This window comes from Colletotrichum paranaense, assembly GCF_030867605.1.
Source record: "Colletotrichum paranaense strain IMI 384185 chromosome Unknown Scaffold_24.1, whole genome shotgun sequence".
NCBI lineage: Eukaryota > Fungi > Ascomycota > Sordariomycetes > Glomerellales > Glomerellaceae > Colletotrichum > Colletotrichum paranaense.
This window is the reverse complement of record NW_026848982.1, coordinates 376,005-403,935: the sequence shown is the minus strand read 5'-3', so window position 1 is coordinate 403,935 and position 27,931 is coordinate 376,005. Positions and strand designations below refer to the sequence as shown.

General features: G+C 50.0%; 12 protein-coding genes across 12 annotated transcripts; 7 read left to right on the top strand and 5 right to left on the bottom strand.

Annotated features, from left to right (window-relative positions):
* On the top strand, window positions 1–2,913 carry CPAR01_16390 (LysM domain-containing protein; the record flags this gene model as incomplete). The annotated part of the gene is made up of 8 exons (XM_060500635.1): window positions 1–662; window positions 768–1,050; window positions 1,092–1,440; window positions 1,503–1,784; window positions 1,849–1,973; window positions 2,034–2,187; window positions 2,263–2,427; window positions 2,483–2,913. 8 exons carry the CDS (start codon window positions 1–3, stop codon window positions 2,911–2,913), a joined length of 2,451 nt encoding a protein of 816 aa, XP_060340816.1.
* Window positions 2,914–4,167: 1,254 nt separating this feature from the next.
* Window positions 4,168–4,617, top strand: CPAR01_16389 (uncharacterized protein; the record flags this gene model as incomplete). The annotated part of the gene is made up of 1 exon (XM_060500634.1): window positions 4,168–4,617. One exon carries the CDS (start codon window positions 4,168–4,170, stop codon window positions 4,615–4,617), a length of 450 nt encoding a protein of 149 aa, XP_060340815.1.
* A 474-nt stretch (window positions 4,618–5,091) lies between these two features.
* CPAR01_16388 (uncharacterized protein) lies at window positions 5,092–6,642 on the bottom strand (the record flags this gene model as incomplete). The annotated part of the gene is made up of 4 exons (XM_060500633.1): window positions 5,092–5,813; window positions 5,869–6,074; window positions 6,128–6,439; window positions 6,500–6,642. The coding sequence occupies 4 exons, from the start codon at window positions 6,640–6,642 to the stop codon at window positions 5,092–5,094; spliced, it is 1,383 nt and encodes a 460-aa protein (XP_060340814.1).
* A 550-nt stretch (window positions 6,643–7,192) lies between these two features.
* CPAR01_16387 (uncharacterized protein) lies at window positions 7,193–8,800 on the top strand (the record flags this gene model as incomplete). The annotated part of the gene is made up of 4 exons (XM_060500632.1): window positions 7,193–7,400; window positions 7,464–8,181; window positions 8,244–8,455; window positions 8,508–8,800. 4 exons carry the CDS (start codon window positions 7,193–7,195, stop codon window positions 8,798–8,800), a joined length of 1,431 nt encoding a protein of 476 aa, XP_060340813.1.
* Window positions 8,801–9,430: 630 nt separating this feature from the next.
* CPAR01_16386 (fungal specific transcription factor domain-containing protein) lies at window positions 9,431–11,817 on the bottom strand (the record flags this gene model as incomplete). The annotated part of the gene is made up of 4 exons (XM_060500631.1): window positions 9,431–9,438; window positions 9,499–9,944; window positions 10,002–10,642; window positions 10,804–11,817. 4 exons carry the CDS (start codon window positions 11,815–11,817, stop codon window positions 9,431–9,433), a joined length of 2,109 nt encoding a protein of 702 aa, XP_060340812.1.
* A 1,872-nt stretch (window positions 11,818–13,689) lies between these two features.
* Window positions 13,690–15,683, top strand: CPAR01_16385 (uncharacterized protein; the record flags this gene model as incomplete). The annotated part of the gene is made up of 3 exons (XM_060500630.1): window positions 13,690–13,891; window positions 13,939–14,880; window positions 14,941–15,683. The coding sequence occupies 3 exons, from the start codon at window positions 13,690–13,692 to the stop codon at window positions 15,681–15,683; spliced, it is 1,887 nt and encodes a 628-aa protein (XP_060340811.1).
* A 152-nt stretch (window positions 15,684–15,835) lies between these two features.
* Window positions 15,836–17,323, bottom strand: CPAR01_16384 (uncharacterized protein; the record flags this gene model as incomplete). Its single annotated transcript, XM_060500629.1, has 5 exons — window positions 15,836–15,914; window positions 15,967–16,305; window positions 16,392–16,919; window positions 16,974–17,028; window positions 17,128–17,323. 5 exons carry the CDS (start codon window positions 17,321–17,323, stop codon window positions 15,836–15,838), a joined length of 1,197 nt encoding a protein of 398 aa, XP_060340810.1.
* Window positions 17,324–18,154: 831 nt separating this feature from the next.
* On the top strand, window positions 18,155–19,336 carry CPAR01_16383 (uncharacterized protein; the record flags this gene model as incomplete). Its single annotated transcript, XM_060500628.1, has 2 exons — window positions 18,155–18,379; window positions 18,437–19,336. 2 exons carry the CDS (start codon window positions 18,155–18,157, stop codon window positions 19,334–19,336), a joined length of 1,125 nt encoding a protein of 374 aa, XP_060340809.1.
* A 316-nt stretch (window positions 19,337–19,652) lies between these two features.
* Window positions 19,653–21,226, bottom strand: CPAR01_16382 (transmembrane amino acid transporter; the record flags this gene model as incomplete). Its single annotated transcript, XM_060500627.1, has 3 exons — window positions 19,653–20,448; window positions 20,553–20,982; window positions 21,043–21,226. The coding sequence occupies 3 exons, from the start codon at window positions 21,224–21,226 to the stop codon at window positions 19,653–19,655; spliced, it is 1,410 nt and encodes a 469-aa protein (XP_060340808.1).
* Window positions 21,227–22,126: 900 nt separating this feature from the next.
* CPAR01_16381 (polysaccharide deacetylase) lies at window positions 22,127–23,135 on the bottom strand (the record flags this gene model as incomplete). The annotated part of the gene is made up of 2 exons (XM_060500626.1): window positions 22,127–22,962; window positions 23,030–23,135. 2 exons carry the CDS (start codon window positions 23,133–23,135, stop codon window positions 22,127–22,129), a joined length of 942 nt encoding a protein of 313 aa, XP_060340807.1.
* Window positions 23,136–24,045: 910 nt separating this feature from the next.
* Window positions 24,046–25,203, top strand: CPAR01_16380 (alcohol dehydrogenase GroES-like domain-containing protein; the record flags this gene model as incomplete). Its single annotated transcript, XM_060500625.1, has 2 exons — window positions 24,046–24,096; window positions 24,160–25,203. 2 exons carry the CDS (start codon window positions 24,046–24,048, stop codon window positions 25,201–25,203), a joined length of 1,095 nt encoding a protein of 364 aa, XP_060340806.1.
* Window positions 25,204–25,919: 716 nt separating this feature from the next.
* Window positions 25,920–27,707, top strand: CPAR01_16379 (amidase; the record flags this gene model as incomplete). The annotated part of the gene is made up of 2 exons (XM_060500624.1): window positions 25,920–25,948; window positions 26,006–27,707. The coding sequence occupies 2 exons, from the start codon at window positions 25,920–25,922 to the stop codon at window positions 27,705–27,707; spliced, it is 1,731 nt and encodes a 576-aa protein (XP_060340805.1).
* Between the last annotated feature and the right edge of the window lie 224 nt (window positions 27,708–27,931).

The following is a 27,931-nucleotide window of genomic DNA, read 5'->3' as shown; positions in this document are numbered from 1 at the left end:
ATGGCGTCCACGCTCTTTCATACCCGGTCTTTGCCGGCCATCACCCTGATATTCACTCTTTTCACTTCGATAACCCTCGGAAGCCAGCTGTTCACCACCAACACTGTGCCAGAGGGGCTAAGCGCAGGATGTTCTAATGCTCTCGTGGCCGATATCCCTTGCGGCAACGGCATCACCCTTTTCACCAGAGGGGAGTATTATCCCCTCACAGACTTAAAAGCGCTTTGCGTGGACTCTTGTGCCTCTGCACTCGAGGCCTACCACGTCGATGTGGTTTCCAGTTGCGCTGCAGATAACTGGCCCGAAGAGATGGAGGTCGACATGCCGCTCGTTATGATCAGCGAGCTGCTGAGATACAACTACAACCTGACATGCCTGACAGACAGTGGCCGCTTTTGCAATAATGTTGCCGCTGCTTTCGCTGCCTCACGCGATCCGGAGGCGGCGAATGTACAAGGTGCTCTGCCTGCCGGCGGCGACTTTGGTGACTACGTGCCGTCTGATACGTGCGACGGCTGCTTGGTGAAGAACCTTCGGTTCCAAGCCGGATCTCCTTACTTTGACGGACCAAGGCTGCAGGCTCAGTCAGTCTACGAGTCTCGCACGGCTGATTGTGGCATCACGGGAGCACCTCTCGTCACTACCACGATCAGTCTGTTAACGTAAGTATTCGTTCTCTTATCGAAATAAAATACCACGACGCGAGGTGTTCAACACATCACAGAATTTTGGAGATAGGAGAACATTAGCTGACAAACCGTCCGTAGACAAACAACAGCGGCTCCGACGCCCACGCCGACCTGCACAGGGAAGACTTACTCCATTCAGCCAGAGGACGATTGTAACTCCATCTCCGTAGCACAGAGCATTGGAACGGAGTGGCTCCTCTGGGACAACGACTTGCTGGCATTCTGTCACCAGTTCCCTACCGAAGGAGAACTTTGCCTGGTCAACACTTGTGATATCTACACGGTTGTTGAATCTGACACCTGTGACAAGATTGCAAAGGCTCACGACATGACTGTGACTCAGCTACTATCTTGGAATCCTGTAGGTCTCCCCTGTTTCTATATGAACGTGGGTTTGTAAAGGAGACTAACTGGCGCAAGTCAATCAACTCTGGATGCTATAATCTCAATCAAACCATTGGCCATCAAATCTGCGTGTCGGTTCCGGGGACTCCTTATGTGGAGCCATCGCAGACAACTTTGCAGCCCTCAGTTCCCCTGACTGCTGCGCCGGTTCCCACGAATGTTGCGGCCGAGACGAACACATATTGCGGCAGATACTACACTGCTATCCTTGGAGACTATTGCAACTTAATTGTTATGAAATTCGGAATTTCCATGGACGACTTCTTATTCCTCAATCCCGCAATTAACGAGAACTGTACCAACTTGTACGCCGAGGAGTCATACTGCGTGCAGCCCGTCGGAGACTGTAAGTTTATCCAGACTCACATGCTTTCTTACTCTGAGTAAGTTCTAATCGGAGGTGCCTAGTAAATACGTACACCGGAAAGCCCGGACACATCACCTTCGCGATCACCATGACGGGAACCGTCGAAGACTCTGCAACAACGCTGCCTGACAATATCTGGACGGCTCCAACTCCCACGACGACTCTGCTTCCCATTGCTACCGGAACAAGGAAGGATTGCTACCACTATCTAACGGGAGACGACTGGCAGAAAGACATGACCGGAATGTACTTGGCATCCAACTGCGCTCTTGCCGCCGAGGTCTTTGACGTTACCCTAGAAGACCTCGAAGTCTGGAACCCGAGTACGTCTCATTCATACTTGAACACTATGCGAGCGCAGTCCTCGCTAATCACATTCCTTGGTAGTACTCGGAAACGCATCCGATGATGGATGCTCATTCGAGAGCGGTTTCCGCTATTGTGCAAAATGGTACACTGGCTCAAAGAAGTTCACAAACCCGGATCCGCTGGACTCAAGCTTACCGGCTCGGGTGAGTAAATATTCCTCCCTGTCTATGAACCTCAGTTCAAATCACTGACTTCTTACTCAGGATGGAATGACAGAAAACTGCACTCAAATTGTTGAGGTTGATACCAACGGTAGCCCTTCATGTTCAGAGATTTTGAGTGAATGGTCTCTGACCATCGCTCAATTCTATGCGTGGAACCCAAGTGTAGGCCCAGAGTGCGGTGGTATGTGGGCAGGTAAGAGATCCAACAAGTTTCTAAGCCCAGAAATAGTGGCATATAGAGAAGCAGAAGAGACTAACTCCCACACAGGGTACTACTACTGCATCAGAACCTCAGATTTCGTGGAACCGTCAGCGACAGCAACCATTGCGACTTCAACATCAGCAATCGCTTCGTCGACCGCAGGCCCAACGCCTCCTGCAGCAACTCACGACGGCCAACCAGCTAATTGCAACAAGTGGCATGTGGTCACTGGTAAGTCGATTTTTCTGACAATTTGAATCGATTGACTCTTACACATTCTGAACAGGCGGCGACTGCTCTACGGTCGAGGCGGAGTACGGTCTCACGCATGCCCAGTTTCTGGCTCTGAACCCTGCTGTATCAGAAGACTGCCTCACAAACTTCTGGGGTGGTTACGCATACTGCGTCGGTACGAGCGACAGCGCGACCACCACCGGCGGCTCGGGGGTAACCTCCACTTCGGCGCCGGTATCTACTCCGACCCCCACCAACGGCCCCGTTGCGGCACCGTCGCCAAATCAGGCGGGCAACGCGATCGCAACGTGTAACAAGTACGCCCAGGCTCCATCAGGCGACTGGTGTTCAGCCTTCATCGAGAGGTACGGTCTCGCGGCTGCAGACTTTTACAGTTGGAATACGGTGCTTGGAACCAATGGTGAAAACTGTGGCACCAGCTTCTGGGGGACTTATTGGTACTGTATTGGTGTTGCGGCGTAAGATCTTAGTCCCAGCCCCATAGTGTTCTAATTGCCCCTTGAAACCACATCTATCACAAAGAATCCATGTGGATGATATCCGTGCTTTCTTGCTAGGCGGGTATGCGGCAACTCCTTCGTTCCATAGTGCTGATCAGTAAAACAACCAAACTACCTTAGTTGCTTTTGCAGTTCCTTTCAACACTTGTGAGACCAACCTAGGTAGTCGCCTAGGACCTTGCCAAAAGGTTGTGAAAGGCAACGTGATAGTTGCCTTACCTGCACCATAATTGCTTTCGGGCTAGATGACTGTGATGGGTTATGATTATCAGCTAAACAGCATCGTACTGATGTGACACCGTCTGCGAGTGTTTGAACCATATATCTTGGCACGTTACGAGCTTGACGTTTATAACGCTCACGGAAACATGCCGAGCAACTTGAAACCGGCTGCTTTATGTTATAAACTCAATCTGTTGCTCTACTCTACAGATTGCAATTATTCTTAGTCTCAGACTCCTGACCGTTGTCTAAGCCGAAATCAATACTCTACAAACATTATTATCGAAATCATTTATTCTCCCGTCACAGTCCTCCACTTCCAGATGTTCCACTAAATAGGTTGCTGATTCATCAGCCTCCATTCTCCCTCTGGTTCATTCTCTTTGACTATTCTCAGATCACTTAAGAGGGCATGGCTCAAAGGTATGCATCAACTCTAGCTGGTCCTTCTACTGCGCCAGGAAATGATTCAAGGCCACTATCTCAAGTCCGTCAGTGTAGAATTGCAACACTCCCCATGACTCTGTCTTCTTTCAACATAGTGTTGTAAATGCTTGGTCTTATCTTTGCTGTGGTGCCCTAAGCTCTTCCGGGTATGGTCTGTTTTCGATGCGTATGTGCAAGGCAGCTCTTATTCAGACCTGTCCCTCAAGGTGATCACGTAATGCACTGTAAGATGTATTGACAAGACGATTCGCATGATCGACTTGACTTTGTGTTACCCATATGGCTATAAGAATAGCAAGCACATCAATGCTGCAGCACAAAAGGTCCGAAGCCGGCAGTTAGGGAGCGGGGTAAGTAAGGAAGGAAGAACTTTGTCATTCAGCCGTCAGCACTAAGCAATTTCCAGTATATTCTGGCCTTAGTCAAGCCTGAAGGCCAGGCGTTTCGTCCCTGGGATTTTAATAAGGTATCACGCCTCTCCTCTTTCCTTTGTTGAGCAAAACTTCTTCAAGTTTTTCCAGGATCCTCCAGCTGTCAACGCTTCACAATGACTACTCATATCCCCTCTATCTACAAAGCCATCTTCCTCTACTGGGACCCACCGTGCGCGCTCTGGGGCGCGTTCATGTCCTTCTTCACGCGTGACTGGATGCTTGACCAGTTCTTCCTCGAATCCCACACCGGAACGCGCGATGCAGCCCACGACATGCTCCTCTACCAGGGTGGCGGAGCTCTGGTTGGCTGTGCTATCCTCAATGGCATACTTCTACGATACACGCAAGACATTGGAGTGTGGAAGATCGCGCAAGCCGCTATTCTAGCTATTGACCTTTCCCTTCTTGCGGGCACCTACGAGGTGTTTGGGAAACAAGGCCGTCTCTCGCCAATGACGTGGCAGGTTGGGGACTGGGTTGGGATGATCATCACGATTGGAGTGACGGTGGCGAGGGTCTCGTTCCTGGCCGAGCTTGGCTTTAAGAAACAGAAGTTGAAATAAAGAATACGAGTGTCACTGTTCAAGTCGAAGAAGATCCCTCTTGGTAGCTCATTGAAATCCCGCCAATTAATTTGGCTTGAGGAATCGTGGGACAAGGCAGGTTTGCACGATGAGGAGATATTGGTGATCGAATACCAATGCCATATGACGGCTCATGCGAGTGGTTCACAGGCATCTCGGGAGGTATTAGACATCTTCATATAATGTACTCGACATTACCTACTAAGTTCGACTTTACGTACCTATATAAAATAACAATATATCCTAGGTCCTCATACACTACCTCAGGAGTGTTCCAGTTTTATCCAAACAAGAATCGTAATTTATGTATATGCAAGCCATTCTGTCACACAGCAAGACGTGGAGTGGTTGGGACATAGTGCAATATTAGACACGTTTTTTCGAGTTGTTCTTGATGTTATCAATCATTACTGCTTCCCAACGCCTTATCACTACATACAGGTTCCCTCATAATCATACCTTGGTGGATCTATAGTGGTCGTATCTGAGTATAGCATTGAGAAGAACCTGCGCTCCGTTACCGCAGTCCGTCGGCGAGCAATACTCAGTAGGGTTGTGGGTTATTCCCTCTCTGCATGGAACGAATATCATCGCCGTGGGCACCATCGTAGAGGTGTGCACACTGTCGTGTCCAGCGCCACTATACATCCTTCTCGTCAGTGACCCTGCCTGTTCTCCGAACAACGACTCGCTTCCCTTCTCGATGCATTCAATACAATCCTTGTCAAAGTTGGCAACCTTGGCATCTGAGTCGACCTTCCAAGAGACAGTGCAACCACGACCACGAGTGCATCCCGCAGTGACTGTTCCAACATGCTCGCCCCTCGCAATGCTCTCAAAATCTCTTCGAAGAATCTCTTCCATTTTGTTGATATTCTCATTCTCACTAGATCGCAGGTCCAGTGAGAAGGTAACGACCCCAGGAACGGTATTTGTGCTTCCGGGCTCCAGGGAGAGGAGGCCAGTGGACGCCAACGATTTGAACTCGGTAGCGACTTGATGTGACCGCAGAATCATTTGCGCACTGGTCAATAGAGCATCGGACCGGTTCTCAAAGTTAGTGGCTCCTGTATGGCTGTCTCGGCCCCCGACGGTGATAGTGAACCATTTGCTGGCCTGGACTCCCTGGACAACACCGATACATTGATTGGATGCCTCAAGAATGGGCCCTTGCTCTGAGTGATCATGTCAGTATGCGGTCACTTCTCGGCAAGACATCAGATGGCGTACCGATATGAAGCTCGAAATGGGCTGCCATGGGCGTTGCGGTGTAGTGCGCAGGTATGGCGCCCAAGTAACCTATCCTCTCCAGCTCGGACCTGACTGTGACGTTTGCATCTTCGATATCAGCGATTCGATGTGTGCTGTTGACATCTGTAATGCCAGCCCATACAGCAGAAGCCATCATGCACTGTGGAAATCTTGCGCCCTCCTCACTGCGTGCTGTAAGCAATTACATCAATGATACCTGACTAAAGCCAGCACTTACTTGGTCCAGTCAACAACACCAACAGGGTACTCGGTTTCGATTCCAGACTCATGCAGAGCTCTCAAGGCTGCAACTCCTCCGAGAACACCAAGAATACCGTCGTATCTGCCGCCAGCGGGTTGCGTGTCCAGGTGAGAGCCCATGAACGTAGGGTAGCCTTCTCTCCTGCCAGGCCGAATAGCGAAGATATTGCCCATAGCATCCACCTGCACCTTGCAACCGTACTTCTTGACCTCTTTGATAAACCAATCTCGTACCATTTTATCTGCATCACTCAACGCTAGCCGGGCCATGCCGATCTCGGTCGGGGCGCTATTCCATTGTCAGCTTTTGTGATCTACCTGAAAGCGAGAGGACATGGCGCAGGCATACTCTCCCCATCTCTGTCCCCCTCCCCACTGAGCTGTGAGATGTATGTCATCCATCAGCCGTTGCCTATCTATAATCACCGTGGCCATAGGGCTGGCCCGCGACAGAATCTGGGCAGATGTAGTCATGGTTGCCGTCGTAGACATGTTTGCGGAGCGAAATGCGATGTCCCCTTTTCTTAGGTTCCGCTTATACAACTTGAAGGAAAGATGCAGTCGAATGGCTGTGTGAAGAGGAACAAAATCATGCTAATTTGTGCCTCGATATTTATCTTCTCGAATACATACACGGCTCGATGATCTACCGAGTATGAGCACTAGTAGTTGACTCCTAAACGTATTCTATCGTGGTACCATACCCACAAATTATTCGGCGAATTTGTCTCCACTACGATTCATTAACAGATTCGGCGGATTCTAGTTCCATAGTTTCGGCGAACACGGAACCTGACTGGTCAATTGCTTCTACGCCGGTTCCAAACGACCGCTTATCAACGGCTAATATAGCAGCCTAGATTTGTTATCGAGGCTTATTGTTGAACTGACCCGGCGAAACTTATCAACAGATACGGGTAATGCCGATAAGCTCGTTCAACATCATCGTTGGAGTTATCAACTATGCTGTCTTCAAAAAGGACAGCGGGGTCTCAACTCGAATCTCATCGTCAAGTCCAATCACTTTCACCTCCCAGATACAATGATCATGGAGTACACCAAAGAAGCCAATATCAACTCTGACTTCGTTCCGAGCAACATTACCGATTCACCACCTCCAACCATGGGTGAAAGCTCGATCTTGATCGATCCGGTCCTAGAGAAACGCGCCATCTCAAAATTCGACAAGTACATGATGCCGCAAATGGCGTTGCTCATGCTCATTGCATATCTTGACCGAACTAATATTGGTTTGTGGAAATTGCATCGCGTCCAGTCTTGTGGCCGTTGGTATTAACACGAGCTCTTGGCAGGAAACGCTCGAGTTTTTGGTTTCGAACAAGACTTGGGGCTCGTTGGAACACAGTTCAATGACCTGTCAACCTTGTTCTATCCGACCTACGTCCTCTTCGAGATCCCCTGGGTCATGGCGGTTAAGAAATGGGGAGCTAACGCAGTCCTTGCTGTCGCCATGATCGGATGGAGTGTTGTTACTATCGCAACAGGGTTCATCCACAACTATTACCATGGAATTGCTGTCCGCCTCCTCCTGGGAATTTTCGAGTCCGGCCTCTTCCCTTGTCTTGCTTTCCTGATTTCGACCGTCTACTCCCGGGCTCAGCAAGCCAAGCGCATTGCCGTGCTTTACGGTGCGATTGCCCTTTCAGGTGCTTTTGGTGGCCTCATTGCCTACGGCATCCAGACAATGGGTTCTAAGGCCGGACTCGAGGCCTGGCGCTGGCTGTTCATCATCGAGGGGTGCATCTCCATCGTGATTGGCCTGGCTCTCTGGGTCACGCTACCGTTCGACTCTGAGAAGGCATGGTTCCTCAACGAAGAGGAGCGCTACGTCATGAGCATGCGTGTCAAGAGAGATGTGGCCTATAAGGGGGAGAGAAAATTCGAGTGGAAGTATGCCAAAATGGCTTTTACGGAGCCCATTATCTACATTGCTGCCATCGGCATGTTCTGTTCGTCCGTTCCGCTATTCGGCTTCACCACCTTTTTGCCTACTCTCATCGTTGGTTTTGGGTAAGTCTCTTTTCTAACTTTTCTCCCAGTGCCAGTGAAAGTATGCATCTCACACATAGTAGATATACTTCCCTCCAGGCGAACTATCTCTCCATCCCGGTGTACGTCTTCGCCTGCCTGTTTCTGTGCCTCGTCGCTTGGCTCTCAGACAAACTCAACAAGCGCGGCATTCTCGCCATGATCGTTCCGATTCCTGTCCTTGTTGGCTATGCGATCACCGTCGGCACTAGCAACCACGGCGCAGACCTCTTCGCCATGTTCCTCGTTGCTGCTGGTGAGTCCGGTTCGCACCCTACTGAAGCTATCCAGCTCCTAATATGTCACAGGTGTCTATCCTTATAACACCCTTGTCGTCACTTGGGTGACAAATAATCTTCCCACCGACCACGTGCGCTCAATCGGTATCCCTTTGCTCATCTCCATCGCCAACGCCTCGGGAATTCCCTCATCCCAGATTTATCCGAAGAAGGACTCGCCGCGCTACATTATGGGCAACGCAGTCTCGCTCGCTATGGAGGCTATTGCTCTGGTTGCGGTCGGACTCATCCACATCCTCGTCCGTAGGAGAAACGCAAAGCAGGTTGGAAATGTATCTGGAGGTCTCCGGCTCGCGGTGTGAATGTGATCAGTGCTCATTCACTAGTACTGCGGTGCCCCAGGAGAACATGTGGAGGTGCCCGACACAATCTGATACATAGACATATCAAAAGTATCTTGCCATGAGCGCCGGGACTCGCTTGTGCACGTGTTGACCCACAGTTGCCGCTGAGATTTGCAGTGTCGGTTGTCCTAGAAGCCGTTTTGTAGAAACGCTTCAGCAATCATGCTTAGGATAGCGATGTGCAGCAGCTTCTGTAAGGTGGGTCCCAGTTTTGATGTGCGCGGATTATGAATGCTGATGAGATCTCGGTAGTTTGCTTCCATCCGTGGGCACGATGCCCAAACGTTTGGGAAACCAGTGTATAGCGAGCATATAACAGTGCAATGTCGACTTCATGTCGAGTCTTTGATTACTTGTGCTACATGTCTGTTAATCCTAAAGATCTTATTCATGTTTGACCAGTACATCGCATCCAACCGGAGAATCCCAAGGCTCATGTCCTCGAAGCTTTGAGACTGGTGTCGCAATATTTGCCGCCACTTGTCGATCAGAGTCTTGCACGTTTTTGCGTGCTGCACGCTTGGTGATTGGACAAAGAGTAAGGCAAGAAAGCTTGAGGTTATCGCCCAACCAATGCGAGACCCTAGATTAGCCCACTAATTAGACATGTGCTTGTAACTGCGTACTTCCTTGCACAAACATGAGGCGTTACTTACAAGCATACCAGAAACCGGCAAAATCCCAAGACATCAGCTCGACGGTGAAGGTGCTGATAATCCTCGCACAGTTTTCGGCAGCACATATAATCAGCTCTATCTCGTTTCGCAGGCTCTCGCCCAGTTCCGGTCCAGTCATGTTGGCATCCGAGCTACTACGAAGATTATCTGTCTGTGAAACTGCATTCGAGACAACTTCCAGGTCGATTTTGCCCAGTGGCCGAAGCAAAGCTCGGTAAAGTAGAATTTCGAGAGTCAGATACGCGAATTTGAGGCAGGCTGCCGAGCTTGGTGCGGCGGGAGCGACCCTCTCGTGATCTATCTTTGGTGTCTTTAAATAGATAGGAAGACTGGCATACCACACCTTGAGCTCTTCACGAAGAGGTTTGATAGCCCTGATGGAGCCAGCAAGGTCATCGGCGAGCTTCTCAGTAGCCCGTATCGTGCTGTGCGATTTCTCTCAGCGCATGTAAGCAACAAACAACGGGCATCAGAGGACTTACTAGAGACAACGGTATATATTGTCGGCAATAATGGTCAAAGTTGCGAGTCGCTGTGATATCATACCCTCATCGGACTCATGTGTTGCAAGTCGCAGCTTTTCCGCGAAATCGTTTGCTTTCGTATCATCGCCAAGCCCAAGAAGCATTTCCTCAACCTCAAAATCCAGTGAAGTGAGCTCCGACACATTCCACTGATCTGGTGCGATTATAGCAGGCCTTCCCAACAAGAGACTTCTCCACGTCGCCTCGGAGAATGTCATCCACCACAAGCGGCGTCGAAGCCGCTTTTCCCACGGCGGTATTGACCATGAACTGCAGTCCAGGTGCAGCGCTAGGCTCGTGGCTAAGCCAACGACAGAGGCGATCATAGACCAGGCGAAAGACGTGTCCGCGGATACATGCTGCACTCCTACTCGGGGTTTATGAAGATACAGTAATGCGCTTGAGATGGTAGATAGTTTCGGGGTATGTAGCGTAGTCTGAATCCCGTCATAGACAATTTGCCATATTCTTTGGGCGGGAGGTTTCTTGTAGACACTGGAGACGCATAGTATATCATCGTATGCAGTGAAAGGGAGCGCAGAAGCGTATATAGCGGCCAGCAGATAAGTTGGCAGTGGAGCATGTCCCGGGGACGCAGACTTGAAATGTCCATCAAAGGCAGTCACTATTTGTGACCGAGAAATAACTGGAAATGCTGGGTAAACATATTGTACGAACCTGGACAGTTAGGGTCATGATGCTTGGTGGAAGCGGGGCAGGCTTACAATAGAACAAGTCTCCGTCCGACATCTTCACTCACCAAGTCGTTCAGTTCCTTTCTCACTGACTCATAATTATATAAATGATTGGTAGGACCGAGGCGTCTAAGCTCATCACTCAACTCATTTGAAGTTAGAAGGAATTGGACCGGAACATTGTTTTCATCTGATCTGGGATGTCCTGTGACCGAAGAATGGTCGCGATGGAAGGGGGTCCCGCTCTGCGTCCTTCGATATATCACTCGAAGAAACGGAAATTCGTCTGCGTCGTTATACAAGTAATGCCGGAGAAGATAAGGGTCCGACTCTCCCGAGAGACCAAAGTACGCGCTCTGGAACTCAGGTCTCTGGTCGATGGTAAAAGCAGCATCGTTCAGATTAGACGACTGTGCACAGCCATCGTGTGGTTCTGTCGAGAATCTAATCCCGATCTCGTGCGCGGAATTCGCGCCATTTGACGAGGCTTCTAATGTTGGCAGTGGAGCTGCTCGCTCGGGTGTCTCAAAATCATGCTGATGAAGGACTTGAGAATTCGCAAGCGGGATTCCATCAAACTGCATCAGACCAGCGCCAATAGCAGTGCTCGCGAATTGTGTTTCATCTGGCGGAGGGCTGCCCCAGGTCCTTTCATCGGTGAAGCCCCCATACATCGCGTCCTCGTCCGCGGGGTGCTGGCTGTAATGGTCATTCGTATGGTCACCAAGGGAGCCCTGAACAATGTCGCTGGCTAAATCTCCTGGCAGGATTGTTGAAGTGTCGAAGCCGACTCCAGCTTGTCCGAGGTCATCCAACCCGTCGCAATCATTGGGACTACCCCCGGACAGAGAGGCGGTTGCCGACTCATGAGTGAGAGCCGACTCGTGAGTGGGATCATCGAGAAAGCTGCAGCGTTCGCCTCGTTTGCGGCACGTTATGCAAGAAGTATCTTTTCCCGCGCGGCGGCATGAAGTCTTACGCGCACGGCAAAGCATGCACGGCCGATTCCTCTTTGAACGATATGGCCGGCGTTGCAGGGCGTTGGGTGTAGTCCGCATGAGTGCGAAAGTTGGGTCCATGATGCATGCTTGAACGGGAGACGGTACATACGTCTTTATGCATTCAAGGAGCCACCTCGGTCATTGCCACATTGAATGCTTTGGGCTACTTCAACTGCCGCTTTCTCAATGCATCAGATCGAAGGTTGTAATTTGTCAGTTGTCGGACCAAGGTGGGAAGCAAGACATGGAACGATCACCCTCCCCACGGGGCACTCTTGAGACTCCACAGATAGGCGAATTCTTTTTCCGTAGCAGGCGTCTATCGGCCAATCCGTCATTCCAGTATGTAACTATGCCTTCTCAAGTAGGCCAGTAGAGGCGCGCCCTTACCACTTGTGGATAAAGTCATCCCGCCCAAAATATTTTGTAAACCCTTTGTTTTACCACAATAAACTCGGATCCTAGAAATATAGATCACATACATATACTCAAGGCTGACATTGGTCGTATTCCGCCTATGAAGCGTCCTATGAGGGAAGAAAAACTCGAGCTGCCAATTCTAGACGCGGAAGTCGTGTAGTAATCAGTCGATTTGATGGAGCTGTTCGTGCAGCTCTTTGTCTCTAATAGCCTTGAGTGACTAGGTGTCTCGGTAGGTACTTTGGGGGATGCCCCGCGAGGTGCACTTCTGGCTTGTTGAGCCTGTAGGGCAGCATACCAGGACACCCTTGGTGTCATCCCCGCTTCCCCTAAAGAGTCGGTAAGAAATATGGTCAGCCAATTTTCAACTTTTTTCAGCGACCAATATGCTGAAAGGGGTTAGATGCGAGCGACTTACGCATCCGCTCCTGTCATAGGCCACTATCTCCTCCCCATCAGGGCACCTCATGTCAACCAGCTCGGCACAGCCGTCCTCCTTGCGAACCTTACAGTCCTGACCGTTTTCGAGTTTGGTTGTCTCGGCCACATTGCTACTGGTCATCTGGAGCGCTTTAATTTTTGGAAGTGTCGGGGTGGGCAACCTGGTTGAAAGTGGCCAAGGGTACTGGGATATCCAGCAGTTGTATAGCGTGCCCGATTTCGCCACTTTGCTATCATGGAAACCAGCCTTAGGTTCAAGCTGCGAGAGCTTGTGGCCAGACTATGCTGTGGGCGTCGGTGTCTAGAAGAGTCCTGAATCTATATCCACTGTCTTGGGAGCTTAGTTAGTGGTACCATTAGTTCTGCAGGGAGATATTTCTCGACTCTCCTTGGCTCAATACGTGCGAGACCAACTTTTCAATGACTCTTTTCCAGTTCATTGCAAAAGAGACTGATCTTGCCTTACTAACACCGGTACCTTTACTGATGAGACGACATTCAAGTGAAGCTTTTGCTATTTGTTCCGTGGAAGTTTGGCATCTCAACAATCCATGACGCTGGCAGGCTAACTTGGGAGCAAGTGCATTTGAAACGGCCGACAGGTAAATGAGCGTACTGCAGCTTGATTCTAACCTCCAAGTCTTTTGCTTAGCGCTGGTGGCTTGTCTTTGATGTTGCGATCAAACCAATTAACCAGCTCGGCGCAGACGAGAATCTGTGCTCGATTTGAGGGGGCATTTCCCCACGTTTTCTCAACTCCGACACATGTGGGTATTGCAATTTCAACACTTGGCTGATTGGCTAAGATTACTACCATGTCCATGTGGAGACGAGCTGTCTTTAGGGCTGATTCCAGCTGGGGACGTCGACCAGACTCTGCCGGGCTTTAACTCTTCTCCGCAACATCACCCGACCTTTCGGAATAGAGGTATCCCATCACTTGTGCAACTGGACTTGTGCAACTCTTCTGTCAGCAGCCGACTGCGGATCGGTGACAAGTACCGACATGGAAATTGTTTGGCAGGCCTCTGCGAGCCAGAACGCTAAACGCTCTTCCCAAGATAAGTCTATATAATTCCTCCTGTGTCCATGTCCTCTCGGCAAAATCACTCCCAACTAACCCAAGCCATTCACCCTGTCAAGGCTGCCGTGCACGAAAGAAACGGTGCTATCATGTCGGTGTCACCGAAAGACCATACGCCGCCAGACGCGGCGACAGGTCAATCACAGACCCGGTTGACCAGGCATCGAATACTCGAGACTCGAGTCCTAGTCCGAGCCGTGTCAGTCTGTACAACCCAGAATCCGTCTTGACAGATCTTTCTATGGATTCTACAGGGGCAAGACTTGCGGACAAGGCTGGCACTTGCCAAGTGCATTCACGTCGCAAAGAGAAAGACTTGAATACATCTGAAGAAGGTATTTCTCTAGAGGAAAGATCTCTCCGCCAGCGCAATTGGTACGATCGTCACCGTCTCAATTCCAGGCGGCCTGAAATTTCAGACAATCAACGAAGATATCTTGAGGAAGAGGGTGCTTACCTCGAATTGCCAAAGTCGACGACTGACATCCTTCTGCCAATTTACAACATGCTCTTAGATGACCTCATTCCAGTACTAGATGGGGCTGCAATGTTTCGGGACTACAGTAACGGGCAAGCATCCATATTTCTCCTCAGAGCAGTCTCCCTCATTGCCTGTAAATTCAGACAGGCAGCCCCATTTCTGAGAATCTGTGAGGATGGCGCTATCCTGGATCAGAGACATTTTGCTTCTATATTACTCAAAGGTCTTGATGTCTCTATCAAGGCAGATCTCGAGCCCGACCGGATCACCAAAGTTCAAATTTTAGCCTTGATGCATCTACACAACGACGGCCTGAGTGGGCTAGATCGCTCCTCAGGGTATCTTTCTCAGGCTATATCCGAAGCGTGGGCAATCTCACTGCACGTAAAGGTTCCCGTTAATTCCGACCAGGAGCGTTGCGACTTTTTGTGGTGGACACTACGAAATTTTGATCGGCTGAACAAGCCCGTCATGGGCGCTGCTCCGTTCATGATTGATGATACAGACATTGGGGTTGAACGCATTGCTCCCCGAAAGGATCACTACCGGTCCCAGCTAATGGCCATATCTCTCTCTCTCGGAGATTTGATGAAAACGGCAACTAGGATTTACAAAGCTAGCTCAACAGCAACGGACGATGACTTTGATGCGTTTCCGACATTCTCTGAGCTGACCACTAATGTTTGCATGGATGAGTTCCAGAGATCCCACAGATGTAAGTAAACTTGGAGCTTGAAGTAAAGCGTTGTGACTTTCTCTGATTCTAGTCTCTTAGTGTACTTGCAAATTTGGTACCACGTCGCCGCGATGCTCTCCTGTCGCTATAGCGGGCCGAAGAGCGTCCAGTATCAGCGACGACTATCTTCTGCTGATAGTGTACTACGCATCGTCTGTCTTGCAGAGCCTGCCAATCTCCCGCCTCTTCCTCTTGTACCTTATGCTATGTCAATGTCTACCACGGTGGTCTATCGCGCTCTTAGGGATGGCGAGCGAGCACCAGAAGAAGCGTACAAAGATCTTGGAGCATGTTACGACAACCTCGTCATCCTCAGTCGACTTTGGACCAGTGCAAAGGGAGTTGCTAGGTTAGTGAGGCGTCTGCAACAATTTACCAGGCCCAGTGCACCTCCCATTCGAACCACAGAGGGCGCCCTGTGCACTTGCGACGACACACATCAACACGCAAACGTCACTAGGAACCCAATCAGCAACTTGAATAACCTTCAACGACATGGACCAACCCAAGATGTGACTGAAAGCTCAGTGTCACCTGTTTCGAGCTTGGTGCAGCCTAGTGAGGCCTTTCTGCCACCAGATGAATCCACAGATGATGATGGTCAATCGGGTCACCGGGCTGCCACTTGGTTCGCTGATGGGCTATCTTACTCTCATTTTGACAGGGCCTTTTATGATTTCTTCGATTACGGCATGCCCAGTCTTTTTCGCGATTTGGCAACCTGGGATTTTCTCCAATCAGACGCGAATGATGATCTAGAAGTTTCATCATTAAACCATTAGATACTCACGAACCTAACCACTTCTTACGAAGAAACCCCTTCTTATCTTGATGTTTTCGTAGCCTGATGCCTTTCAAAACAATCCTTGAATCTCCGGCTACCATGTTGTCAGATTCTAAAGCTGGCTATTGGTTGTTGGACTAAGGACAACTCCTATAAGAACTGCGTCCCGAGCAGCAGAGCATCGTATACTAATGCCTGAAAACCCTGAGTCTCAATCACAGCACCAAAACTGATTTGATTGTCAGCCAGAACATCGCCCGTTCGTCCATAGCTTGGCTTACCCATGACATTTAATGCCCTCCATCAATCTGTCAGCAAGCGCCCATAATCTTCGCAGCTCGATGCCGCCAAAGTGAGGTTGGCTCCGTATGTACTCCCACGCTTGGGCTGGCGTCATCTCCCCGTCGAAGCAAACGTGCGGAGAGAGAGCTAGGATCCGTTCCAAGATATCTCGGGGTGCGTCTTGGTACGACGGAATACCAACATGACCTTTCTCGTTCGATCGGGATTGGTCTGCATATAAAGAGATAGTTCTCGCCGACACTGTCAAAACGTGACCCGTTGAGTCATCAGGCTTCTTGAGGTCACCATGAATATGTTCAAGGCAAGGACTTTCAAGCCTTAAATGGAGTCAGCGAATATGCAACTTACTAAGACGAGATTGTCGACTTAAGACCGACGCATTGTGGCATGGCTGTGCTCTCACCTTAGAACAAACTCCATACCTGCTGCGATCAAGTCAACCTCGCACATTCGGTTGTCGTCAAAATCATACATAGTAACCGCTCTGTTAGTCTTCAACCACGGAAGCTCTATTCCTTGCTTTTCGGTGTATTGGTGACTCGACAGAGCGTCTGTTGCCGTTTGGAGGTCGTTGGCAACAATATCAGCCGTCGTGTTGAGTTCCGCCTGGAGTGGGGTTTTGTCAACCGTTCGACTGTCTTCTGATTCTTTTTCCGAAGTTTTCAAAAGTTCGGTGGCTCTCAATCCGGCCAAGAATTCGCCCGTTCTAGAATGAGATAAGTTGTGAATTCCACCGTCATATTTGCTGGTTAAGTTGTCCTCGAAAGCGGCAGGAATACCGATTCCATGGCGAGAAAGCATCTCTGTTAACGACTCGAGAGCAGCATACATCTGCTCGCATCGGATCATAAGTTCAGCTTCTCTGTTTCGGGCTCTTTCGACCTCTTGTTCGAGCGACTTGGTGTACTTGTCCTTGCGGTCACGGTACGACCTAAATACAGAATTACAAAATCGCCTCAGCGCTGATACAGATGCATTCTCATACCGTTGTGCACTTCGAAGTTGTGCTCGCCGCTTCTCCACGGGGTCTTTCTTGGCCTCTGCGACGCACTTAGCTTTCCGACAACGATGTAGTCACACACAGAAAGCTGCACGACACGCATGCGCATTCTTGTGCTGGCTCAATTCCATGGACGAACCTCCAGGATTCAAGATACGGAATATCTTGCTGCTCATACTGATGCAAATGGACGACACGGAGCCTGGGATTGTTTCAAAAGATCGACGGACAGATAAAGCTGTGTCGTACAATCCAGATTGGAGTTCTTGTTCTTCGTGGTTGAGATTGTTGTTGTGCAGCAATGATTGCAATTTCCCGACACTCTTAAAGTGCATTGTTATTGACTGACTGTCAGCTGCGACTGCTCACCATAATTCCTCACTTCAGATGGCAGTTTCAGATTCTGGGGTGGTCTCGGATGTTCGGCTGACGATCAAATGGCCCACTTGTTTCATTTGGCGCGATGAGAATATCAAAATTGCCTCTTGTGGTTAGATCTCACCGCATGTCAGACGAAAAGGAGCGCTTCATGGAGGCTGTAGCGTCTTGATAACCTTGTTTAGTGGACGCAGGCGATGTGGAATCAACCGTTTGATCTTGTGGCTCCCTTTCAGTGGTGTGGAATCTACTGACAATGACTGAAGAAAGTACACTGGGAGAGCGACGTAAAGCTGAAGGGACCATGGTGAAAGGCATGGCTGTCAGGCCTTCCCCCGGGTATCTGTTCCTTGAAGCGCTTTCGTGATGCGGGTTTCGAGATGTCAATCGATGTTTGGATGCACACAACAAAAGATACTGTCATCGAATCTTCCCAAATAGGAAATGGGGATTACCGCATCATTTTGCCCTCGCGAAATGCGCGAACATTGGAAGCGGCAGCGACTCAATAGGATACCCAAGTACTTGTTCGCCCTTGGAAACCTCGCATTATATATTTCTTATATTTCCTTACTCTTTTGTCGAAACAATCAAGACTCTACTCAGCTCGTACATTTCTACAGATAAACTACTCTTTGCTCATGTTTTGGTGATTATCAACACCCACAACCTACCATTCCTCACCTCAACCATCCATCACAACTATTTACCCCATCCCCAACATGCGTCAGCACATGATTCTCTTCTTTTGCTTTGCTTCATCTATATCGACTGTTTCGGGAAGAACAATGGCCTGTAAGGCTGAATCTCGGCCCGGAAAAGCTATCTACACTATCACCAACGATCAGACCAATTCTGTGATTGCCATTCCAATATCCAGCAATGGCATGCTTTCAAAGGGAGCAACATTCTCAACTGGTGGATCCGGTTCGAATTTTCTTGATGGCACAGCAAACGAGCCAGCTGCTCCTGATGCTTTAGCATCTCAGTCGGCACTTACTATTGCAGGCAATGTAATAACGCCGATTCACATTCTTGATTGTTAGCTTTTGCTAATGTCAGTCTTGCAGAGCTTGTTCGCCGTCAATGCTGGCTCGAACACGGTCACAATGTTCGCAATCGACCCGTCGAACCCCACCAAGCTCACCATGATGGGCCGCCCAGTTGCGGTTCCTTGCCAATTCCCCAACACGATAGCAGCGTCAATGAAACACAATGTTGTCTGCGTCGGCTGTTCCGGGAACCAGTCTGGAGTCTCTTGCGCTAGATTTTCCACAGATGGACTGAGATCCATGGATACTCTTCGGCCCGTTGAACTGAGCCAGACTACCCCTCCCGTCGGACCAACCAACACCATATCTCAAGTTCTCTTTTCCAACAACCAGGGCATCCTATTCACTACAGTCAAGGGTGATCCGTCTCAAAATAAGACAGGGTTTCTTGGTGCGTACAAGGTTAACAGCCAGGGCTCTGTTGAACATGATGGAGTGCAATCGTCGCCGAACGGTACTGCAGTTTTGTTTGGTTCGTCGACGATCCCCAGGAGCAACAATCTCTTTGTCACTGATGCTTCTTTTGGTGGGGCGATTTTGTCCATTGACTCGAAGACGAACGTTGCTTCTGTAAAGGGGATGAGCGTTGTCGACGGACAGAAAGCAACATGTTGGGTCGCAGTTTCTTTGGCAACTGGCAGCGCATTCGTCACTGATGTTGGGACTAACAGGTTGATCGAAATGTCGCTGAGCGATGCAAGCATCCAAAGTATCATCGATCTCAGCGCCAATGGTGATCCAGGTTTGACTGACCTGAGGGCGGCTGGCCACTTTGTGTATGCTCTGAGTCCAGGCAACGGAACAACACAGTCTGCAATCACTGTGGTTGACACCGCCGCGAAGAAACAAGTCCAGCATTTTGCGCTTGGACAACTCGGCGTTGGTAAAAGTGCCCAAGGAATGGCGGTCATGCTGTAAATATTATATCATTTTGTATTCAGTAATTATCCTATGACGTTTGCGTTGCATTTTGAGTCATACTGTCGTCCAGAATGGTTTTCTGTACCATTCACTTGACTGAAACCTGTTGCGCTATTCCCGTTACGATGTCTGCCTAGGCTGGTAGGTCGATGCTAGCCTCGTTGAAGTGAATCAAAATGGACCATCACTTTAACGCCAGATTACAACGAACAGTATTACGATTCTCTTGGGGCTAACAAACATCCTTAAGAACAAGAACAATCCCTCCCATCTCTATCAAATACTTATGGCCTTTCCCAGTTCCACCGGCCGTTCATGATGAGCCACTGTTGTCCACACACGAGAAGGCACCCCCAATCAGGCCGTCGGCATAGGCATCAATGATGTTTTGAACGACACCATAAGTGCCGCCGATAGTCAGGAAAACGGCCAGTAGAATCATAAGCCAGTTCAGCCAGTATACCATGGCTTGCCACAAGTTGCCCTGTCTGTAATGCGGGTGGTCGAAGATCCATAAGTAACCAGGAAGACCGAGTGCTAGAGGTGCGAAAGTTAAACTTCCTGCTAGCGCCAGCAGATAGTTGAAGATGGGAATTCCAGACGCCAAGAGGAATGAGACCACGGACATTCCGAGGGTGCACGCAAGCCAAACAGACCAGTGAATGACCGAGTTCTTCTGTAAATGAACAGAATCTCGCAGGATTCTGACAAACAAGTACTTGGCTGCGACATGGATGTACAGACACGCGCTGACCATCAGGCCGATCAAGCCAATGCCGTACGAGACTTTCTTGACGGTCTCTCCAGCACTACCTAGTGAAGGAGAGGCAACCCACTGGCCGCACCAACGATAGACAACAAGTGAGAAGGTCAAGTAGGACGCTGTGACAATACCCATGCAAAGGTACACAGCTTTATTGTAATCCTTGGGTTTCTTCATTTCCGAGATGACGGGAAGGAACGCCGATGTTCCTGCACCAGAGCAGAAGATAGTTGCAACACTCGTGATTGCGGTCACGAAATTGGGGTTTCCGATGACATGGTAACCTAGGTCGAAATCACCGGTCTTTGGGGCAGCGGCAGGCCTGTCGACTTGCGTGACCGCAACGCTGTAACAAATGTTAGTGGAATTTTCGAAGGCTTTGGAGCGCAGACAGCAGGATCGATACACTTATAGAGAGATATGATCTGGGTTGGGAGGAAGTGAACTTACACCACGATGAAAACGGCGATATACACTGACAAGAAGCCAGCCCATGTCAACCATGCAATCTTTTCGAATTTTCGAGCACTTGCTAGGATAAAGACACAGGCAGTGGCCACCAACATGAAATAGTTGGTACAGATGGCGTGGTTCGAGAGTGCATTGAAGGCAACTGATGTGCCAAAAATGCCCGATGCGCCGACGATTGCATATGTGACGAGGAAGAGGACTCCGACAACTTCCTTCAGCCAAACACCACCAACGACGTTGGCCATATCCGCGATAGAATGACACCCAGCATGGGCGTTGCGGAAATTACCCTGGATAATGGCACAGTACGTGTTGAGAAACTGCCAACCGAGAACATTGATGGCACCGGGCAGCGCACCCAACACGAACATGGCTGAAGGGATTGTGAGAACACCAGTTGCGAAAATAACTTGGATTTGTTAGCTACGCCTCTGCTTGCCAGGCGGATAAGTGGATAAGGCTTTCTTACCCTTCAAGAAGATTACTGAGGCATGTATCCATCCCACAGTACGGAAGTCGACCGTCCCTTCGCCGCGCTTGAAGACTTCAAAAGCATCTTCAGCATTCTCGAGCTTTCCCGCGTCGATGCTACCGCTGCTCCGGGCCGGCGCCGGTGTTATGGCATCGCTCTTTTCAGAATTGGTCTGAGACATTTTGACGGCGGTTTCGATTATTGATGCGGATTCCGATTCCAGCCGAGTGGTCGCTTCTACAGAGTCCGTGGCGTATCGTATGACGGATGAGCCGCGGACATTACCTCAATATAAGATCGTCCCTGTTAGTTGAAGTTGGAGCATCTGGTAATATCGACTGTGACGAGTGAGATGAACACGAGAGCCTGGCGTGGCTTATCTCCTAGCGGCACAGATGTTCCGACGCAAGATAGCTGTCGAAAGGAAAGACTGTCCAACCCCGCGACGAGCTCCAGATGCCGCTCCAAGATCGTGGGTCGCCGACCCATGGCGACACCCAAAGTCAAAAGCGCGTTCAGGGGTTGGATGTGCGTTTGTGGAGTGCCAGTGGGTCAAAACAAGGTTCCTGCGATAAGGTTGGGGTATTAGTGACAACTTGGGGCAGTTGTCGAGCCCATGTGCCGAAGTTGGAGTCTAGAAAGCTCCGGGCTTGGAAACAGGTATACCCCAAAGCCACAGGTCCACATTGACTGATTTGACTAGAGCATCATAAGTGATAAGCGCGGGGTAAGTTGACGAGCCTTGGAGGCATGTATGTCAATGGACTTCATCGACGAGGACTTACTCCAAGCGTCTTGCAGTAGGATACAGAGCCAAGTCTGTAGAGATGTCCGCCTGAACCTCCTGGCTAAGTATGTTTGAACGTTTATGGCTAGCGCCGCCGGAAAGATGAATCGTGGAGTCATAAGAGCAGTTTACCTCATAAGTTTCTCATTCCCTTACGCAAGCTCTTTGAAGTGGAGGTGATGTGCTAAACAAATATGGCAATATGGAGGGAAGCAAGGTGGAATAGATATGCATGAACGTTTTGTGGAGTTGAGAATTCGGATATCGATTTTATTACAAGAGTAAACTCAGTATCTATGCTCCTACGGCTTCTTTCTTGAGCATGGCGCCAGGCTCTGCAGGCATCACAGCTCCCTGTGCCGGTGCCGTCTTCGCCTTGAATTCGTCGCAAATCTGCTCCATGGTGACGAATTCCACCCCTTCGTGCTTCTTCATATGTTCAATGAGCCTCTCGTGCATGAGCAATGCGTGAGGACGACCAGATACGTCCGGGTGGACTGTCAGCGGAAAGATGAACTCGTCGTACTCGCGGTAGAAATAGTCAAAATGATCTCGCCAGATATCCTCCACATCTCTGGCGTTGACGAATCCGTGGCTGTTTGGCGCATCTTTGATGAACATCATTGGCGGCAAATCGTCAAGGTACCAATTGGCCGGGATCTCCACGAGCCCTGTTTCTTGTCCCCTTACAAGAGGCTTCATCCACTCGCTAGGTTTCTTTTTGTAGTCAATCTTGGTCCATTCATCGCCAGTTCGTAGATAATACGGTTGACAATCGTGGTGGCTCATACTATGGTCGTATTCGATACCATAGTCGAGCAAAAGCTGAGCCCCCTCCTTGCTTGTTTCCCACCATGGAGCGACGCTACCCCTTGGAGGCTTGCCCGCGAAGTCTGTGAGCATGCGATATGTCTTATCAAGGATTTCTCTTTGTTGATCGATGGTCATATCTGTCGGATTCTCGTGCGAATAGCCATGTAGCCCGATTTCGTGGCCGGCGTCTCGCACAGCGGCCATGTCCTCGGGAAAGGTCTCGAGGCTGTGTCCTGGGATGAACCATGTAGCCTTGATGTCGTACTTGGCGAGGAATTTGAGCACCCGTTGGACACCTATCGTTCCAGCAAAATAACCTGGAAAGTTCAATCGTAAGCTCAAGTAGGCCACGCATACCCAACTACCTTAGCTCCCAATACTTACCTCTGCTGATATCGTTGGACGAATCTTCTCCTCCATAGGATCCTAGCCATCCGGCGACCGCGTCGACGTCGACGCCATAGCTAACGAGAACACGCTTCTTGCCCATTGTGAGTTGAGATTGGATTTCTGTGCAAATCTTCACCAGGGAGGGGTGATACTCTCAAAGGTGGAATGATCTCGAATCGGTTGATAAAGACTCGTGCGGGGTTCGGGGAAAGGCAGAATAAAGGAAAAGGGTTGCTGCCACGCTGCGAGCGGATTCCTCTTAAACAGTCAAACCTAGTAGCGGCTCAGTCGGTCATGTCACTGAGGGGTATTCATCATCTTATCGGGATTCATTATGCTATCAATTCTGCAATGCCTTCCCATGCCTTGGCTCGCTTATCGCGGGGTAGCTTGTGTGGATTCACCTCCTATGAAGGTAAGGTTCAGAAGCAGGGATATCGGACTGGGTAGATGTCTATTGTGATACCTTTGATTGGACGGCAACCATTGGGCATTTGACCACTCCATCCACATTATTTCACCGATCACTTGTATCCAGTCCTTTTACATAGCTGTGGTATTGAAAAAGGAGGGGTATTGTCTAAGAGGGGCGAAGGACTCCATCCGGTCGCGGATCTGCCGCAGTATGGTCCTGTTGGAGACCCAAAGTTTTTGTGTAATAGAGGGTGGATTCGTGGCGTGGTCGACAGATTTGGAGGCGAACTGGGAGGTGCTCGAGTTGCTCCAACGACTCGACTTGACCCCTCTTTAAGTCGGATGATAACGGCCAACAACCATCGACAACTCTTCAACTTGAAACCTTCAGGAGCTTGGCCACCCGTGGAATAAGCCCATCTAGAATAGAATTTGATCGAGCCCTCCATTGTCTGAAGTTCTAATTCAACTCCATATTCCAACCTCAACGGCCTCGTTTTTTGCACCAAGTAAACATCAAGAACAGCAAATTTGATCTGCACCGCAGTCCGTGTTCTAAGCCCTTGGCAAACCTCAACTGCTCTCTTTTGGAAATCATGGCAAACCCCATCATTCCTCCGGTGATGCGAGCAGCTCAGATAAAGGAAGTCGGTTCTCATGATGCATTATGCTCCAGGAGATAGTTCAGGAAAAGCTAATCAAACCATTAGTATAACAAACCATATGAGCTAGTGGAGAGAGAAACTCCGGCCATTCGCAGTAATGAGCTACTTATCAGAGTTCATGCGGCCGGATTCTGCCACTCGGATCTACAAGTTTTACAGGGACAATTTGAGTCACCGTTGGGCATGATCGCATCTCATGAACCTGCCGGTATCGTGGTTCAGGTTGGTAAAGACTGCAATCAGAAATGGAAGGTCGGTGATAGAGTTGGGGCTCTCAACTACAAGAACTCATGCGGCAAATGCAGTGGCTGCGGTCTGTCACTTCGCACTAGCAGGAAGCATACTCTGGACCCAAGATTCTGCGAAAAGAGAGAGACCGCTGGTTTTCATCATGATGGGGCTTTCGCGGAATATCTTGCCATAGATCCGGAGACCACTGTCGGCTTACCGCCGACCCTATCTTTCGAGCAAGCGGCGCCATTGATGTGTGCAGGTGCTACAGTTTGGGGCTCACTCGAAAAAGCAACAAGTGAGTTGGAAGCAGGAGAAACTGTAGCTATTGTCGGCATCGGAGGTTTGGGTCATCTCGGATTACAATTTGCCAGCGCCATGGGTTTCCGCGCCATAGCGGTCGACAGCCGTCCGGCGGGGAGGCAGCTTGCTACTGAAATGTTCAATGAAAGTCTCAGGCCGGTGCTGGTGGTGGATTCTGGCTCGGAACGTGCGACTTCTCAAATCCTGGACTTTACGAACGGGGAGGGCGTAGCCGCAGTTGTGGTTTGCACAGACTCACTATCAGCCAACAGTTGGGCATTGACGATCCTACGAATTGGAGGGGTCATGGGAGTCTTGGGCTTGCCTGCTGAGAATTGGAGGTTTGACTCTAGTGTCATCGTTTTCAGAGAGCTCACGATTCGGGGGAGTTATGTTGCGGGTAGAGAATCCACCGAAAGGATGATGGAGGCTGTGGAGAGAGCCAGCATTAGGTCTCACATCACTCTGATGTCGTTTGACGAGATCCCGGGCATTGTAGTGGCTTATCAGGATAGCGGATTTAAAGGCAGGCTTGTGGTGCGCATTTCGGAGTAAGGATACCCTATTAATTGAGTATGTTAGCAATATCGAACGTTGTCTTGTGTTTTGTGCATTACAATTAGTTGTTTCCTGCTTTTTCGAACAGACAGCATACGGCCCTCCACAATCTGGTCAGGGTCAGCGTGAGAGTTACAATGATGAAAGGTCACGCGATTTTTCTACTAGCTTGGCGGCCGGTTAATTGACTCAATCTATCGTGATGGATTTCAAGGCTAATTTCTATCTGATTCCAATTCTATCTTTCTTGTAACCGCTTTGCGGACACTGAGTTGTACCAGCGCTCATTAGGGTCATCCGCATTCAGTAGTGGTGGAGTTGGGGTCGTTAGACGTTGTCTCCAAATTCTCTTAACTCAATCTTCGTATTACCCCAATACCATTGTGCCCCTCCCTCCACAATCTCTCGTGCCACAGTAGGTTTGTGTTACTGGGGCTTGGAGGCACAGAGTAGCGGGGGCATTCTACGGATATTGCCATCACGTTCGTTGATGTCGACTTCATTCTGTGTGTCATCGGAAACCCGCCTTCGCCACAGATTGACCCAATGGCCCGCGGAAGAGCCCCCGACAATTTCTCGTGGGTTCAGCATGGATGTTACTTTCGAGCCTTTATGAACAGCATGCTGGCTAATCAGTCGTCACTACAATCAATCGAAACGCATCGGTGACCAGCGATCCAACAGAACACCGTCGACGATTGCCACCTCCCATCATGTCTGTTTTCTTCAAGGACATCTCCACGTAAGGACCAATCCTATCCTACCTGATGCGGCCTGAATGCTGATAGGTACGCCATAGGGAGAACCCCGTGCAGAAAGGCGACGTCGAGAAGCTGCTCGAGCCACTCGGTTTGACGATCAAGGCTGAGGAGTCGGCCGACTACCAGCGACTGCTCGCTGCGGTGCACGATTGCGCTACCCGTATCGATAGTCTTCCAGACTACCAACCAGCCCCCGACACGAAACGATACCCCCGAGAGAATGTGCATATACCCACAGCAGAAGAGCAAGAGTTTGGGCATGCGTGGGCACATCGTTTCTTGATTAGGGGAGATAAGTCAGCGTCTGGTCCGTCTCAGGTATGCCTGAAAGGAAAGACTGTATGCTTGAAGGATTGCATTGCCGTAGCAGGCGTTCCACAATTCTTTGGGAGCGATGCTTTTCCTCCTTGGACGCCATCGACGGATGCCACAGTGGTGACACGAGTTTTGGATGCCGGAGCCGATATTCTGGGGACGGCTACATGTGAGCACTTTTGCAACTCCACAGCATCCTTCACCAGCGCGCAAGGCACAATCGAGAATCCCTATAAGGAAGGCTACTCCACCGGTGGCAGCACCTCTGGGGGTGCCGCCCTTGTTTGTTCCGGAAAGATCGATATCGCGCTAGGCACAGATCAAGGCGGCAGCATCCGGGTTCCAGCTTCATTTTGCGGCTGCGTCGGTGTGAAGCCGACTCACGGTCTGGTGCCTTTCACGGGAATTACTAGCGGTGATGCTATTGATGACCATGCAGGGCCCATTTGCCGTTCGGTCACTGAAGCTGCTGAGTGTCTTGATGTGATCTCCGGATACGACGGCATCGACGATAAGTCTCTAGGCGCTACGGCTCATGGCTCCTACAACTTCTCTGCTGCTCTGTCAGCGAGCTCCGGTCGTTTGGACGGAATCAAGATTGGCCTTTTGAGGGAGGGCTTCGATCAAGAAATTGTCGACCCCAAAGTCAAAGACCACGTCCTTTCGGCCGCCCGGAGACTGGAGTCTCTAGGGGCAATTGTCGAGCATGTATCCGTCCCTCTTCATCTGGAAGGCCCTTCAATATGGACAATACAACAACGTATTGCGGGCTCGTCGGGTATGCTGGGGAGAGCTTCGGGACACAGAGGTCTTGGCCTGACTGAGTTTGAAAAGGCACGACTGCCCTGGGTGGATTCGAGCTTTCAAAAGCTTTTCCCCTCCACAAAGAATACCTTCATCAACGGCTTGTATCTTTCGGACAAGTTCCCGGGTCTCTACAGCAAAACAGTCAACATCGGTCGGCAAATCAGCGACGCCTATCAGAGCAAGTTTCAAACGTACGATGCGATAATCATGCCAACGACTCCTTTTGTGGCACCACGACATGGGCCTCGAGATTCTGTGCTGGGTTCATTTGAACCCACCATAGGACTGACCACCAACACCGCCGTATTCAACGTTACTGGACATCCAGCAATGTCAATACCCGTGGGATTTATTGCCGCTAAAGATGACGCGCAGGTCTCACTTCCGGTTGGCATGCAAATTGTCGGAGGGCTATGGCAAGAGAAGAAAATCCTCACCATTGCACATGCATGGGAGACCAACTTCGACTGGAAGAGCGTCACGAGCACCACCGAAGCTTCTGAATCTGTTCCGGATACTCTCTCAACGGGCTCCAATGTCAAAGTCAATGGCAGGACGATGCCTGAGGTTAACGGCACAACTTCACCAAGTCTTAAGCGTGTGAAGTTGGCCGTTTGAGAGCCTTACGAGACCAAGTCAAAAGGGCTGCATTCAGAGCAAACTATCTGGGTTTGGAGCCTGTGGCGCAAGGGGTCTGATGTCTATAGCTTCAAGGTATCTAGCATAAAGTAGAAGGAAGTTGTCGGGATCTCTCACACCATCTCGAGCCATGCCTCGGCCTCAAGGACCTAATTGCCTAGTACCTTATGCCACACACACAGTGATACACATATAGACACTCG